Genomic DNA, 15268 nt, shown 5'->3' with positions numbered 1-15268 from the left:
ATATATATTCATTCACAGCCGCCTTGGATATTTTATTTTTTATTTCTTTTACAAATCTAATATGATCAACAAATAACCATCTTTGACAGAAATAATTACAAAGAAATCATTTTATGTCAAAGTTGAAGCTGATTTCTGCAACACATGAAAACAGAAACTGGCATTGTCTAGCGATTGAGAAAAACTGTCCGACATTTAAATTAAATCTGATCAATGAATGAAAGGAAAACACCAAGAGAGAAACACAACATCCTGACATTCAGTGTGAAGCTTTGACTGGAAACAGAATAACAACATGTGAATCCTGGAAAAATCCTTGCTTCCATCTTTAAACAACTGGAAGAGGAAGAAGTTTCCAAGGAATTAGAAGAGTTTAAAACCATGAATCTTAAAAATGTGTTTCTGAGTGAAAGAGAAATATAGAGACTGAACTATTTGTTCAAGAGTGACAACACTCCTCTGACAGGAGTTGACTCTTTAGGCTCAACTCAGCACAGAAACACTGAGGAATAGACACTGAACCAAAATCCAGGAAGCAGAGGTTCAGTGAATGTGGTTTTGAAGGTGTGGAGGTGGATCAGTGAGTCAGAGAAAACTCTGTAGAAGGACAGAATGCCAGCAGGACAGTCCACATACACTGCTACTCTGTTAGAGACAGAGGACAAGGAGGAGGGAATGTTTGTTGCCTTGTTATTGTGACAGGCAGTATAACCACCTTTAAAGCATCTAAGACACCAAGACTGATCATTCCATCCAAACCAACAGTCTCCTTTCCTCTTTATTCCTCTGTAACTCACCGATATGTCAACATTTCCTTTCCACTCAACCTCCCAGTAACAGCGACCAGTCAAATCAGTTCTACACAGCAGTTGAGCAGGATCAAATCTGTCTGGATGATCAGGATATGACTGAAGCTCCTTAATACGTGTCACCTCCCTGTTGTCTTCAGACAGTTTAAGGCTTCTGTTCACTGTGTTTGTGTCAATGGCGAGTTCACAGGAATCTGATGGAGAGAACAAACACAATCCAGCTGCAATTATTGATCATTTATTGACATTTTGAGAATGACTCCAGAATGAGTGATGTGATGTTTGAAGATGGTTCAATTTGAGCTGCTTTGTTGTCATGAATCAAATGAAACAAACACTTACACTTCCTCAGACCTGGTGTCAACCATTCGACTCCAGCAGGCTCCACCCTGAAAGGAAGAGGGAGATCAGACAATCAGTCTCTTTCAGTATGTAGACATAGACATTACATGTCTCTCACACACACATTGCCCTACTACCTCCACATTTCAAACTGCATTGGATGTAGAAAGGACAGTTGTACTGTAGCACAAATTATTTATCCAAATACAGGGAAAATTCCAATAGAGAGGAGAAAGGAAATCTCTCAGTAACAACCTGTGGAAACACACAGGGTCGCAACTACATATTATTCAGGTGGATACGAACACATACATCGGCGCCCCCCTCCCCCCCTACATCCTAGTGTCTTAGGATGTAGTGCTTGTGGGGGCAGGCAGAATTCTTTGTGTTTTGACTTGCTTTGCTAAGTACTCTTTTCTTGGATTTCTAATTGGCTGTGATCCCTTATATTTAGCTACGTGCAGAAGTTTACTCTTCCAACAACTTTAAGTGTGTTTTGGCTGTGCAAGATTGGTGTATCTTTGCTGATTAAACTATAAATAATAGTGGAAATTTCCATGAGATGAGAAATTGGGAGGTGAAAGGGTTAATTATTTTTATTTAAGAAGAATCTTATTGTGAGCGGTCAACTCAAAATATTTGCAGATTTCAAAAATGTTCCTCTTGCAATCGATCAAGCTTATTTGTGTAGCATATTTCAACAGTAACGCAGCTAAAAGTGCTTTACTTCACAAAATCACAAAAATATAGTCATTAAAAAACACAATAATCAACAAGTGAGAAAATCAGTAATAAACATTACATTTTGATGATTGCCATCATCAAAATTATCAATACACATCGAATGTGTTGGTCAATTTGTCTTTTATTTCGGCCACTGCTGATGACAAATACTCTCCTCAGATGCTCTGATGCTTGATCAAATTACAGACAAACAGCCATGAAGAAGCACGGCTCATTACACTTTTATCTTGAAACCGACATGCAAAATTACACGTTTCCCATGTAATCCTAGGCATCTTTTGTTGTCAGTTAAACAATTGACAATATTGGGACAGTCCAACTCCGTTAGTTTTCCATCATCCTCAGAGTCTCACAGGTCTGAGGATGAGAGTCGCCATATATATGGCGACTCTCAAAGAGCCAAATTTGTGATCTTTGTGGTTTTCCAAGATGGGTTCCTTCCTGCTAACAAGTTTCCGAAACCACAACTGGCCTGCAACTCTCAGCAAGAATCAAATTCCAGTTTGTGGTTCAGCTCACATTAGCATTTGAGTCTGAGCATTCACAGCTTGGCATACTAAATCAGATTTGTTCAGTTGCTCGGTGATCCTTTTTTAGACTCAAGTTTCTGTCTGAGGTGAATTATGCTTATCTTTTAAATGCTTGCAACAGGTGCTTTTACTACATCCCAAAAGTATTATTGTAACTCTCTGTGTTGGTGTTAGTCAGGTATGCCTTGATTGATTGCAGGTGATCCAGAATGTTGCAGTTTGTCTTCTGACATAATCTCAAAGTCGTGAACAGACTGCTGGGTATATCTTTGACCTCCCAGCAGCCTTATCTGACTTCCAAATCTCTTTAGATCTAGCAATATTTGCTTTTAGCTGAACCAAGGTCTAGGCTGGTTCACATATGTGATTGAACGGTTAAAGCATTTAAGACTCTAAACTGCTGAATTAGCTAGACCTACACAACAGGCAAGCTCTTACTGTTGAGGTTGAGGGTCCAGAAGATTTAGCTCTGTTTTACTTTGCCGTCACTTTCTGGCCATAACTTTGTGAAATCTTGCATCTGGTTTTAAATCAGATTAAACTCTAAATTTAACCACAGTCTTCTGTTTAAACCAACTCCCTACAGTAATGAGATACGATATGGTGATCTCGTTAGTTATTTTTAACATGTTTAGTTATTATCAAATTCACTTTAAAGTTATAAATTAATTCTTCCTCCTCTACCAGAGGGACTTTCAACAGGTTCCTCCATACCTGAGAGCTTCCAGTTTCCAGAGTGGATCCTTAAGTCCAGCTGATAGCAGCTTCCCTCCTGAATCTCCTGGATGATTGTAGCTCAGGTCCAACTCTTTCAGATGGGAGGGGTTAGATGTCAGAGCAGAGTCCAGAGAAGCACAGCCTTCATTTGAGATCAGGCAGCCTGACAAGCTGCAGAAACAAAAGGTTTTGTATCTATTTTTTGCTGCTTGTGCTTATTATATGTCTGTAAGTTTTCTGCTGTTGACTTAAAATACTTTAGCAAATATCAGAGAAAACATTCAGCTAAAACATTCACACTGTATTTTCATAGGAAATTTTATTTTTCCTATTGGAAATAACATTGATATCATCCTCAATAGCTGATAATGGACAGAAACTGAGAACACTGTACCTGAGAGTTTCCAGTTTGCAGTTTGGACTCTTCAGTCCAGCAGATAGAAGCTTCACTCCTGAATCCTTCAGGTTGTTATTACTCAGATCTAGTTCTCTGAGACTGGAGGACTGGGAGCTGAGAATTGAGGACAGAGCTTCACAGCTTCTCTCTGTGAGGTTACAGACACTCAGTCTGAGGAGATATAGAGAAAAATCTGTTATTAAACAATTAATCAAAAATGTGTTTGTTTCTTTCAGCCACCAATGTTATCTTTGGAAAGATTGATTGAACTGCCTTATTTTACACATCTTTATGTTGCCTTTTGTTGTGAACTGGTTAATTATAAAAGAATTGAAACCACAAAAATCAATATTTGCCACTCCATTAGCAGATTTCTCACTATCAAAAACAAATACAGTAACAATTTGTATTCTTACAAAGCTTTGTTGGAGGCTTTAACCACTGGCAGCAGCCTAAGAAGAACCTCATCCGAAGCAGAGTATTTCTTCAGATCAAATACATCCGGATCTTCTATTGATGACACTAAGATGAAACCCAGAGCTGACCACTGAGCAGGAGACAGTTCATCTGTGGAGAGACTTCCTGAACTCAGAGACTGTTGTATCTCCTCCACGAGGGAACGATCATTCAGTTCATTCAGACAGTGGAACAGATTGATGTTTTTCTCTGCAGACACATTCTCACTGATCTTCTCCTTGATGTACTGAACTGTTTCCTCATTGGTCTGTGCGCTACTTCCTGTCTGTTTCAGCAGACCTTGTAGGAGTCTCTGATTGGTATGCAGTGAAAGTCCCAAAAGGAAGCGTAGGAATAAGTCCAGGTGTCCATTTGGATTTTGCAAGGCCTGATCAACAGCTCTCTGATGGAGATATTTTGTTTCTGAAATCTTAAATTTCAAAGACATTGTAGATGTTTGTGTTTCTTCCATCAGGTTGACACCAGAGTTGATGAAGGTCAGATGAACATGAAGAGCAGCCAGAAACTCCTGAACACTCAGATGGACGAAGCAGAAGACCTTGTCCTGGTACAGCCCTCTCTCCTCTCTAAAGATCTGTGTGAACACTCCTGAGTACACTGAGGCTGCTCTGATATCAATGCCACACTCTGTCAGGTCTGATTCATAGAAGATCAGGTTKCCTTTCTGCAGCTGATCAAAAGCCAGTTTTCCCAGAGACTCAATCATCTTCCTGCTCTCTGGACTCCAGTGTGGATCTGTTTCAGCTCCTCCCTCATACTTCACCTTCTTCACTTTGGTCTGAACCACCAGGAAGTGTATGTACATCTCAGTCAGGGTGCTGGGCAGCTCTCTTCTCTCTTTGGTCTCCAACACATCCTCCAGAACTGTAGCAGTGATCCAGCAGAAGACTGGGATGTGGCACATGATGTGGAGGCTACGTGATGTCTTTATGTGGGAAATGATCCTGCTGGCCTGCTCCTTATTTCTGAATCTATTCCTGAAGTACTCCTCCTTCTGTGAGTCACTGAACCCTCGGATCTCTGTCACCATGCCAACATACTCAGAAGAGATCTGACTGGCTGCTGCAGATCGTGTGGTTATCCAGAGGAGAGCAGAGGGAAGCAGTTTCCCCCTGATGAGGTTTGTCAGCAGAACATCCACTGAGCTGGACTCTGTAGCATCAGTCAGGATCTCCTTGTTGTGGAAGTCCAGAGGAAGTCGACTCTCATCCAGACCATCAAAGATGAACAGAATCTGGAAGTTTCCAAAGCTGCAGATTTCTTTGGTTTCAGTAAAGAAGTGATGAACCAGTTCCACCAAGCTGAACTTTTTCTCTTTCAGCACATTCAGCTCTCTGAAGGTGAATGGAAATATGAACTGGATGTTCTGGTGGGCTTTGTCTTCAGCCCAGTCCAGARTGAACTTCTGTGTTAAGACWGTTTTYCCAATGCCAGCCACTCCCTTTGTCATCACTGTTCTGATTGGTTGATCTCTTCCAGGTGGGACTTTAAAGATGTCTTCTTGTCTGATTGTTGTTTCTAGTCTGTGTGGTTTCCTGGATGCTGTTTCAATCTGTCTGATCTCATGTTCATCATTGACCYCTCCAGTTCCTCCCTCTGTGATGTAGAGCTCTGTGTAGATCTGGTTCAGAAGGGTTGGACTTCCTGCTTTAGCATTCCCCTCAAACACACACTGGAACTTCTTCTGCAGACTAGATTTATGTTCATGTTGACAAGATGCAGGAATTGTTTCTGAATGAAGAATAAATCATTTTAATATATTTTAGTTTAGAATGATTTTTCCATCAGGTCCAATCTTTGCAGAAATCCTCTTACTTCTTTGCAGACAGTCAGCCAGCACCTCCTGCTTCATCATCCTCAGGAAGTTCACTGTGATCCCCATCACTGCTTCTCTGCTGTTCTTCCTCTGCTCATCATCCTCACCTTCCACCTCCTCATTTCCCTGACTTTCTGAGCATTCTGGGTCATCTTGACTCAAAACATTCTTGATCTTCTTCAGCTCCTTCTTCACAAACATGACAATATTGTCCTCCAGCAGCTGAAAGAAAATAACATATGAAGGACACATCAGAATGAAATCATGGAACAAAACATCAAATCCATGTTAGACAGATTTATCTACAAGTTGCAGCATGGAGATGACTGTGAACAGAATCCATGGAAAAGCAGCAGTTGTACATGTGCAGACCATAAATATGGAGTCCAACTGTGTTTGGTGCTGCTGGCTAAATGGACCACTGGGAACTTCTGAGTTCTGCAGGTCCACTCTGTGGAGGAATCACGAACAATTAGGAAGTCCGTAAATATTTATCTGACCGTTTTCACAGATGAAATCTCCTAGAGCATCACAGTAAAACTCATTAAAAAAGAGCATCAAATGAACACATTACAAGTAAGTTAAGAAGTAGAAGATGAAATGAAATGATGAAAACCAGATTCACCAGAATCCCCCAACAGATGTTTTAAAAACATCTGTTGGGTGATATTCACAATATATTTTTGATGTTCACAATATAATTGTGAGTATCTCAGTGCTAACTGGGAGGAAGCTGGATTTCTGTTCTTGGTTCCTGACCATAGTCTAGTCTCTGTGAAACTAATAAAGCCAGTATGAACTGATAGCACCATTGCAAGTTTGGCTTTATTTATTATCCTGGATTTCTGAATGCTACTTAAGTAATTTAAGAACCTGATGAAGTCAATAGGACCACATCATTTGCAAAAACCAAAGATGCAATCTAAGGCTGCATCCTGTCTGTTTCAGCAGACCTTGTAGGAGTCTCTGATTGGTATGCAGTGAAAGTCCCAAAAGGAAGCGTTGCCAAGGTGTTGAGTTACCTCAACACCTTGGCAACTCCCAGAAATTACTCCCAGTTACAAAGGGCAACTTTAGCAGAATTCAACTCTCACTGGAAACTAGCCTGATTTACTGTCGGCAATGCGGACCAAGCTCTTACACTGGTTACACAGAGACCTAACAGTCCATATCAAAGGGCCTGGTACCCCATACTCCCAGAGTACCATCAGGGTCCCCAAGGGACAAGATCAACCACCTTCTCCAAGTCCTCAAAGCAGTGATTGTGCAAACTCCCTTGCACCCTCCAGGACTCTCCACACAGAAATGTGGAAAAAAAGAGCTGAGCTCAGGTTAAACACATGTTAGAATGAAACATTTCAGACCTACTGAGTTCACAGAGTTACAGCAGTTAGATTCAGCTCACCTCTCTGATGGTGGAGTTCCAGGAGATTTAAAGTTAATGAAGTCATCCTTTGACCCATCACTCTGGAAGGACACACAGCTGGGTTCTGGTTTGAGGCTATGATAGATCATTACAAAAAATATCAAAAACTAGGATTAAAACACACCAGGTTCTGCCCACATACTAGCCAATATTTACATTATAGACCCATAAGAGTAGGAACCTGGTTGAACAATGGGACAAATTGTCTCCAAGTTAAATAATGATTTCATGTTAATTGCCTCTTCAGATTTGATGAAGGATAGCTCTGGGTAAAAGCTGGGATCTACATAGGTAACAGAGATTCTGCTACATTTAATTGATTTTCACAAGATCCTATGAGTACCTACATAGAGTGAGTTGTATTCAGACAGAAAATCAATTTAAATATTCCATAAATGTCTGATCATTCATCATTCTTTCACTGATGAAAAATGTTCAAAGTTGTTGGTCATCAAGATCCAGGATATATGTTGGAAGTTGGTGAGTTTTTCCAGATGTGTCCTGCTAGAACATAGAGCTCTCACCAACAGCCTGGTGTCACTCAGCTGCTTCTGCATTGCTGACTTGATGTTTGGAAAAACACACCAATACCATTCTGAGCTGCTCTGTTCAGTCTGGATGAAGCACCAAAGAGGAACAGCAGCAGCTTCATCATCATGACTGTTTTGGTTTGATATATTGTGAATGTGTGTGAAAAGGGTTCTGGACAGTTAGAGATGGTGATCTCACCTTTGACCTTTGCTCTGGCTCTCATCTTCCCCACACAGAATGGTTTTAGAGGGAGGGTCTCTGTGCTCATACTCATTCATGTTGCTGAATTCACATCCACATCAGCTCACACACACTTTCAACTTTCACCTGTAGATGAAACACAAATAATTCATCTGCACATCAACTCTGATCATCCTTTACATCATTAGTGCAGGAAAAAGATCAGCTGCTCCTGAAGCCTCATTTTCCTGTCAATGACTTTGAAAAGACCCTCATCACCTCTGGCTGTGATCCTCTGGATGTTGATCTGGATCAGTTTTTTTCTGCTTTTCTTTCAAAATTTCTAAAACCCAGCAGTTCCACTGTCCTCTGGGTTCCTGTATGTCTCCAGACTAACATGTGATTACTAGATTTCCTCAACATCCACAAACTTTCATGAACACAGAGTTCCTCCTTAGCCTGGAAATCTCGAAAAGAGCTAATTTGATTTCAGTTTATTTTTGATCTGGGGAATTGTCGAAAAAAAAACATTTGTTTCTTTTAAAAGAAACACAAACAGTGTTTTTCTTTCTTTCCTTCCTTGTGTCCTTGTTTCTGGTCTTCTTTCCTTCCATTTGAACATCTATCTTTCCTCATCCTCCTACACCTTTTTTAAGTTAATAATTCATCTAAATTGATGAAAATGTATTTGTTCCTTGTTCTGCTCTATTTTTTTAAAGGTTTTGTTGGCTCTAGTGGCCTTTATTTGAAAGTAGTTTGACAGGAAAGAGGGCAATGAGAGAGGGAGAAGACATGCGGCAAATGTCACCAGGCCGGGAATCGAGCCTGCGACCACCGCCATGAGGACCAAGGTCTCAATATGTGGGTTGTGCTTTGCCTCTGTCCCACCACAGCACCCCGTTCTGCTCTTTCTTTTGAAGGAGGAGGACGCACTTTCTCTGTCTCCCTGCCCTCCCTATCTTCCCTGCTCGGTGTCTGTGTCCTCTGTTTTCAGAGTCTTCCTTTTGAATAACTTCCGAAGTTGCAAATTATGGATCTGGTCAGCTGGTCTCTCGACGCAATTGATACAACTTTCTCCACTGGGAAACCAAGGAAAGGGGGACCCTTGAGTCCTGACAGGACATTCTTCGCTGGATATACGATGGATTCTACATGGACGTGAAAGACCGTGTGTCTGATGATTCTGTCAGTTGAGGATGTTGAAGATGTGTACATGATTGGATTCATGATAATAGGTTTTCTGCTTATTGGAGTTGGCGGCTACCTGGCTTATCGGAAATTTCAGAACATACCGGCAGCAGTTTTGGCAACTTCGAGGCTGCTGGGTACGGTTGATGGAATCTGCAGAGCGATTAACACTCAGACTGAGATGATACGGGAGCTGAGCCGCAGACTGGGTGCGATCCTGGAACAGGACCGTGGCCCGATATGGTGTGACCTTGGAGAACGTTGTTCACTCGGATCAGGCAGAAGACCCTAAATTCGGCTGTTTGGATTTGCCACTGAGAAGCACCAGCGAGACTTTCAAGGTAGGAAAGAAAACTGATGTCAGCCTGACCTAAACAAATTATTGCTATCAGAATCTGGCTCTCCGGGCTGGCCTTGGCTGACCAGCTATCCTCCCCTGGTTGTTATGTCTGAAGAAGGCACTGTTTTGCTTCCCCCTCCTCCCCCTACCTGGAACATCCTTGGCCCTGAACCGTTTACTCTTGTGGTGAACCTGACATCTTATTCACAGGCAATCACATGCTTCAGTTAGGTTTTGTGGGTTCACTCTTTGAGGCTGCGGGCCCACCATGATTGGTTCCCTGCCCGCATTTAGGTACCTCAAAGGGTATGCACTCTCACTCGAGATCAGGAACCACCTTGAGCACCAGGGACTATCTTTTATGGTTGGTGTATGGTGTATGCGGTGTGTTCCAGGGCACTACCTCTTGATTTGTATGTGCTGAGTGTGCTGCATAGAATATGACTAGCGTTCATAGTCTGACACACACATAACTCACATGAGACCCATATGCACGTCACACCTCCTCGTACCCGGCTTGTTTTGTCTATATGTGTTTATATGTGCTTAAGTGCCGAGGGATTTTTTTCTTCATCTCAAGCTCTGCCCTACAAAGAGCAGAGTGTGAGTGAGACAGGGTATTTTTTCCTCTCCTTACCTGATGTTTTTTTTCTTATTTTTCCTATTTCCTCCTGCAAGGGAGGCGCCTGTCAGGCTACAAGGCCTCAGCCATCTATCCCCCTGTCCTATCCCCCCACCCCGCTCGTGGTGTTGTGTGATGGATGGCTTTAACTGAAACTGCAATTACATTCTCTTTCTTTCAATTAGAATTAATTCTTCTGATTCGTATTCCACTGGCAGATTATTTCACTTATAACAAGACATTCTTCCCATTTTAGAAATTAAATAATCACCTGGAGAAGTCACTCTAGCCTTTTCTGGCTCAAGACCATGGCCTCAGATTTGGAGGCACTGATCCTCAGAAGATGAGTGTGAACCACTCCAGTGAAAACTGAAGATCATGATCTGATGGAGCCAATAGAACCACATCATCCGCAAAGAGCAGTGGCAATGCCATGCCCACCAAATTAGATTCTTCGATCCCAAGGTTCACAGGAAAGGTAACTAGTCACTTTGGCTGTGACTAGAAATTCGGTTTCTATTTCTAATTCCTTTCACACCTCATATAAAAAAATGTACACTGTAAAAATTAACTTATTGAGCTGAAAAAGAAGATTTGCCCATATTTAACCGGATGGAGCAAAACCTTTTGGTTTTACATTTTTTCAGCCCTTGTTAAAGTTCCATACATCCAGAACCACAGCAGACTTCTATTAGGTATTATTTATTCCTGTGAACTAAATTTATCTGATTGTTCTGCTGCTGTTCACTTAATTCTCAGCCATTTATAACTGATCAACAATCAGTTTTAGATTAACTGTTTCATTTCTTGGGTTCTGGTCCAAACTTTAGTCTTTGAATCAGGAAGTTTTCTGCAGATGTTTCCAGAGCAACATCCCCGACTCCTAAAAGGATTTCTGGGTTTAAAAGCTGCAAAATTATACAAGGAGGTCCAGTTCCTCCAAAATCTGTGATTTTAGCCAACAAGACCTGTTGAAATCTCTAATTTCTCCATGTCTCTCCCTTCCTTGGTTACTAACAACATTAAAAAGGAAACTCACTTATTTGACATTTTTTTATGCAGAAATCAAAGACATCAAAAGATCCCAGCTGGTGACATAGTTTTATAAAGTGAGATTCTGAAACTGGAATCATTAAAATGAACTGGCTCTAAACCGGTCTAAATTCCCTGCATTTTCATAAATGACTTTGTTTAAAAACATTTGTTTTAAATGTGGATTTAAGGGAAAATATTCCCAACAAGTTCTTTCAACTCCTCAGATTCTCTATTTGGGAAATAAAATTCTAACTCATACTTCTCTCACAGCAGAACAAAAGACTGATCACTTTTAGTGATAAAAAGTGGCCTTTAAATCTGACTATTGGAAATAATTATTGTTTTATTGATGGATTTATTACATCTAATATTAACTTTTGGGATGAACATTAATCCATAGATTCAACATTCTAAAATGTTTAATCTGAAGAGGTTTAAAGCTGTTAAAATTTCCTGGTCGGATTCAACTCACCTTCACTTTTTCAGCTGTTATTTCAATCTTATCTCCAAGCTGCAGATATTTTCCAGCTGCCATAAACAACAGGGTGGAGAAATGTGACAGAAGAACACGCACGTTATTTAATCACTTTCTACATTTATCAACTGGACCTTTGTTCTTAACCAGACAGAAACACATGATAAGATGATCCATAAGGTTTAACTGGCTGCAAAACCTCTAAAAAGAAGGTTAATCTTTCAAGTTGACCTTTGAACATTTAGCAGAACAAAAGCAGGACCACTAGAACATGTTTTGTCAGACTTTTTGGTTAGATATTTAAAGTTGGTTTAATTGAACATGAAGGTCATTCCTGTCTTTAAGTTCCCAGACATTTAGATTTTAGATGGACCATTTGAAACTATGAAATTTATTGGGTCAACAGAGTTCTAGTCTTCTAAATATCCCATCTAAACATCAGCTGTTCATCATGTTATTTTTTTCTCCAGTTCGTCAATAATCTGCAGATTAATTTTCAAACAGCAGAAATGAAACTTTGCACTGAAATCAGAAACAAACATGTTCTCCAAACATCAGGGAGCAAAAAGTAACAGGAAAGTTCCTGAAGACAAAGTTCAAGTAAAAAAAAAGCAAACTTACAGTTTGTTCAAGTGGTCCAAAGAGTTGAAGAAGAAGATCTGAACAACAGAATGAGACATATGCTATCAGCTTCCTGGAAGAAGGCAGTGCTTCACCTGCGGCGGGACAGGTAGGAAGGTGGAGCAATGGGAGCAGCAGTGGAGTTCCTGGAAGCTTCAATGGTCATAGTTTTTTATTATCCTCAAGGAGCTGTTTGGTTTCCAGCTGCCAATCAGACATCAGAACAGAAAATAACACACACACACTAAACACCAGCTCCATTTCCTGGTTTCCCTGTAAAGAGCTGAGACCTGGTGGAATCACTGTGTTCTCCATGGTGACAGTGACCAGGGTTTTCCCCACAAAACTTGCTAAGCCCAGGAATGTGGCGCCGAGGTGGTCCACCGTGTTTTTGTATTAAAAGATGCTAAGTTTACAGGAAATGTAAAAATGTTATCTGGTAATTATATATTTTACTGAAAGACATTGCCATTGAAATACTATTTAAACCCACAACTAGAGAGTCTTAAAAACAACAAAAAACAATACAATTAAAAAATATATTTATTATTTGCACTGACTCAGCCAGATCAAGTGGTTTATGCATGGGTGGGGTTACAATGTTGTTCGTCCAGCTTCTGGTTTGGTGCTACATGAGTTTATCAAGAAAACTAAAAACTGCTCTTCACTCTGTCCAAGTTAGCGGTTTGAAAGTTTATAGACAAGTAAGAAATTGTACAGAAAGGAATCACAACCCACTGTTCTCAACATGTAGTGCTTAATTTGAAACATGATTAACCCCCACCTAGTAATAAAATATTCTGATCCAGAGCTCATGAGGGTGGTAGGGAAGGGGGCCACAAGGGAATAAAAAGGGGAAGGCTTGGGGGACTGAGGTGAGGGAGGAGGATGAGGGAGGGGGCATAAAGAGGGGAAGGTTGGGAGGACCGGTTGGGTGGGGGGAGGTTTGGGTGGGTGTAGGGCTAGATGAGAGGAAGGTGAGGAGGGGTGCAATAAACAGCATACTTGGATTCAAAATTGATTAGACACTGGTCCTCAAAGCAAGCTAACCTGCATGTTTTCAGTTCAGCAAAACCCTGTTAATCAGCCATCAATTAAAAACATGTATGCTGAATTAGGGAAATATCTAAAACTTCTGCTTGGAGGATCAGTGTTGAAAAACACTCGACTTTGGCGTTTCAACTATTAAAATTTGACCACAAAACAACATTGATTCAATAACACATTTTAAACATTAGTTAATTAGCTAGAATTGGATGATTGATGGTTTATCCACCATCAGTTGTCGACCTCAACCAAAAATCAACCATTCTGACTATAATTCAACACTGAATTACCATCATGTGCTATGTGAGTTTCTTTGTCCTTTCAAACTTTTTCTTTACCCAGGTGAAAAAAGTATACTTTAGTATACTAAATTCTAACATACTTTAGCATACTTTGATGGATGTACTTAAACTGTACTATTGGACTATTGGAACAACTAATTTTGTGCTTAGTATATTTTAGTAGTATATTCAAATAGTATTAAATTAAATAGTATTAAATTACAACTAATTTAATACTATTAAATTAGTTAGTATTAACTAATACTAACTAATATTAAAATATTATATTTTAATATCATATTAAAATATAATATTTTAATATAATTATTATATTTTGAGTGTAATAATTCTGTCTCAGAATTGTATTAAAAATATATATTTAATATACTTCAAATATATTTTAAATATACTATTAATATGTTAGTAATGTATTTAAATCACACTTAATTTTTTATTTTTGATTTCCTGCTATTGATAATAAACAATCATTTTAATTACTCGTGAAAGTCTTTATTCCTACTTTCCTATTTTGTACATGACATGCATAACCACACTACAGTACTTACATTGTTTTAGGCTAAAATTACATGGAAAGATTAATTACACAAGATGTTCAAGGTAATTCAAATATTTTGTTTTATTACCAACATTTTAAAATTGTCCAATTTTACTCACAACTTTATGAACTTAACACAAATTATCAGTTTACACATCAAAAGTGAACACATGAACATGAAAATTTAAGTGTGACAAAAAAACATGACAGTGAGGATCAACGACAGAACATTCCCATTCACTGCACCTTACAGGAACCTACAAAAAAGAACAAAAGAGCTAGTTTGGGAACCTCTGACTTAGTCAGTCGAACATTTTTCTTTAATATAATGAGCACGATTTGATTAAAATTAGTCTAATCAGTAGTTTTTATATTAGATCATAGTCTTAAGAAGCACATGTCTTATATTCATCTGAAAATCTTTTAGTTCATTTTAAACCAAAGAAGTTGAAAACTAATCAGAAAATATTGAATGTAACAGATTTTTTGGTATTTAAACTGCTCATGTCTGTTTTATAAGAGTGTGAAGATATATGAAACGTTTTAATTTTTATAATCAGATCTGTTGTTTGATGGTTCAGGAACCAGTTTCAAGCAGTTTGAAATGAAAAACATGGATAGCTGATAAACTTTGGTTCCCACTTTCTTCAGTAAAATGTTTTGGTATGAAATGAACACATCTATTGTTCGTACCCCTGGGGAAATGCGCAGGGAGGATAGCTTAGATAGCGATGAATTCATCCCTTGGCCATGGTAACACCTGCATGGTCTCTGGCATGCAAACAGCAACACATTGTTACGGGTTGTTTGAGACCACCTCTATATGGAACATTAGAACCCATCAGACAGAAAAGAACCTGCCTTGCTATAAAAGTAATGGAGCTAAAACAGCCAATCAGATCACTGGGTGGAACTGTCTTAACTGCCACACTCAGTGATCTCCGAAGGCGCGTCTTTTTATTTTTGTAAAGTTATTAATGTCTTCTTTGTGGCTTTGATTTCTGATGATTATGTTGAGCTGTTGGTGTGATTTTATGCACTTGATTGTTTGAATAAAATTCTGGTTGATTATGAAGTTCAACAGTCACTTTTGTTGTGGTTTGACTTTTACACACAACATTAACGGACCTGGAG

The 15268-nt window shown here is 39.5% G+C and overlaps 1 protein-coding gene across 1 annotated transcript; it reads right to left on the bottom strand.

The window, feature by feature from the left end:
- Positions 1 to 35: 35 nt before the first annotated feature.
- LOC103476606 (protein NLRC3-like) lies at positions 36 to 12293 on the bottom strand. The gene is made up of 11 exons (XM_008429079.2): positions 12251 to 12293; positions 11627 to 11682; positions 7988 to 8116; positions 7238 to 7333; positions 6205 to 6283; positions 5832 to 6054; positions 3956 to 5747; positions 3537 to 3710; positions 3140 to 3313; positions 1152 to 1198; positions 36 to 1003 (listed from the first exon to the last, which is right to left on the bottom strand). Exons 3-11 carry the CDS (start codon positions 8065 to 8067, stop codon positions 489 to 491), a joined length of 3180 nt encoding a protein of 1059 aa, XP_008427301.1. The 5' UTR covers positions 8068 to 8116; positions 11627 to 11682; positions 12251 to 12293; the 3' UTR covers positions 36 to 488.
- Between the last annotated feature and the right edge of the window lie 2975 nt (positions 12294 to 15268).

This window comes from Poecilia reticulata, linkage group LG15 (assembly GCF_000633615.1).
Source record: "Poecilia reticulata strain Guanapo linkage group LG15, Guppy_female_1.0+MT, whole genome shotgun sequence".
Lineage (NCBI taxonomy): Eukaryota > Metazoa > Chordata > Actinopteri > Cyprinodontiformes > Poeciliidae > Poecilia > Poecilia reticulata.
The sequence above is the reverse complement of the archived record's forward strand: the minus strand, read 5'-3'. Positions and strand labels throughout refer to the sequence as shown.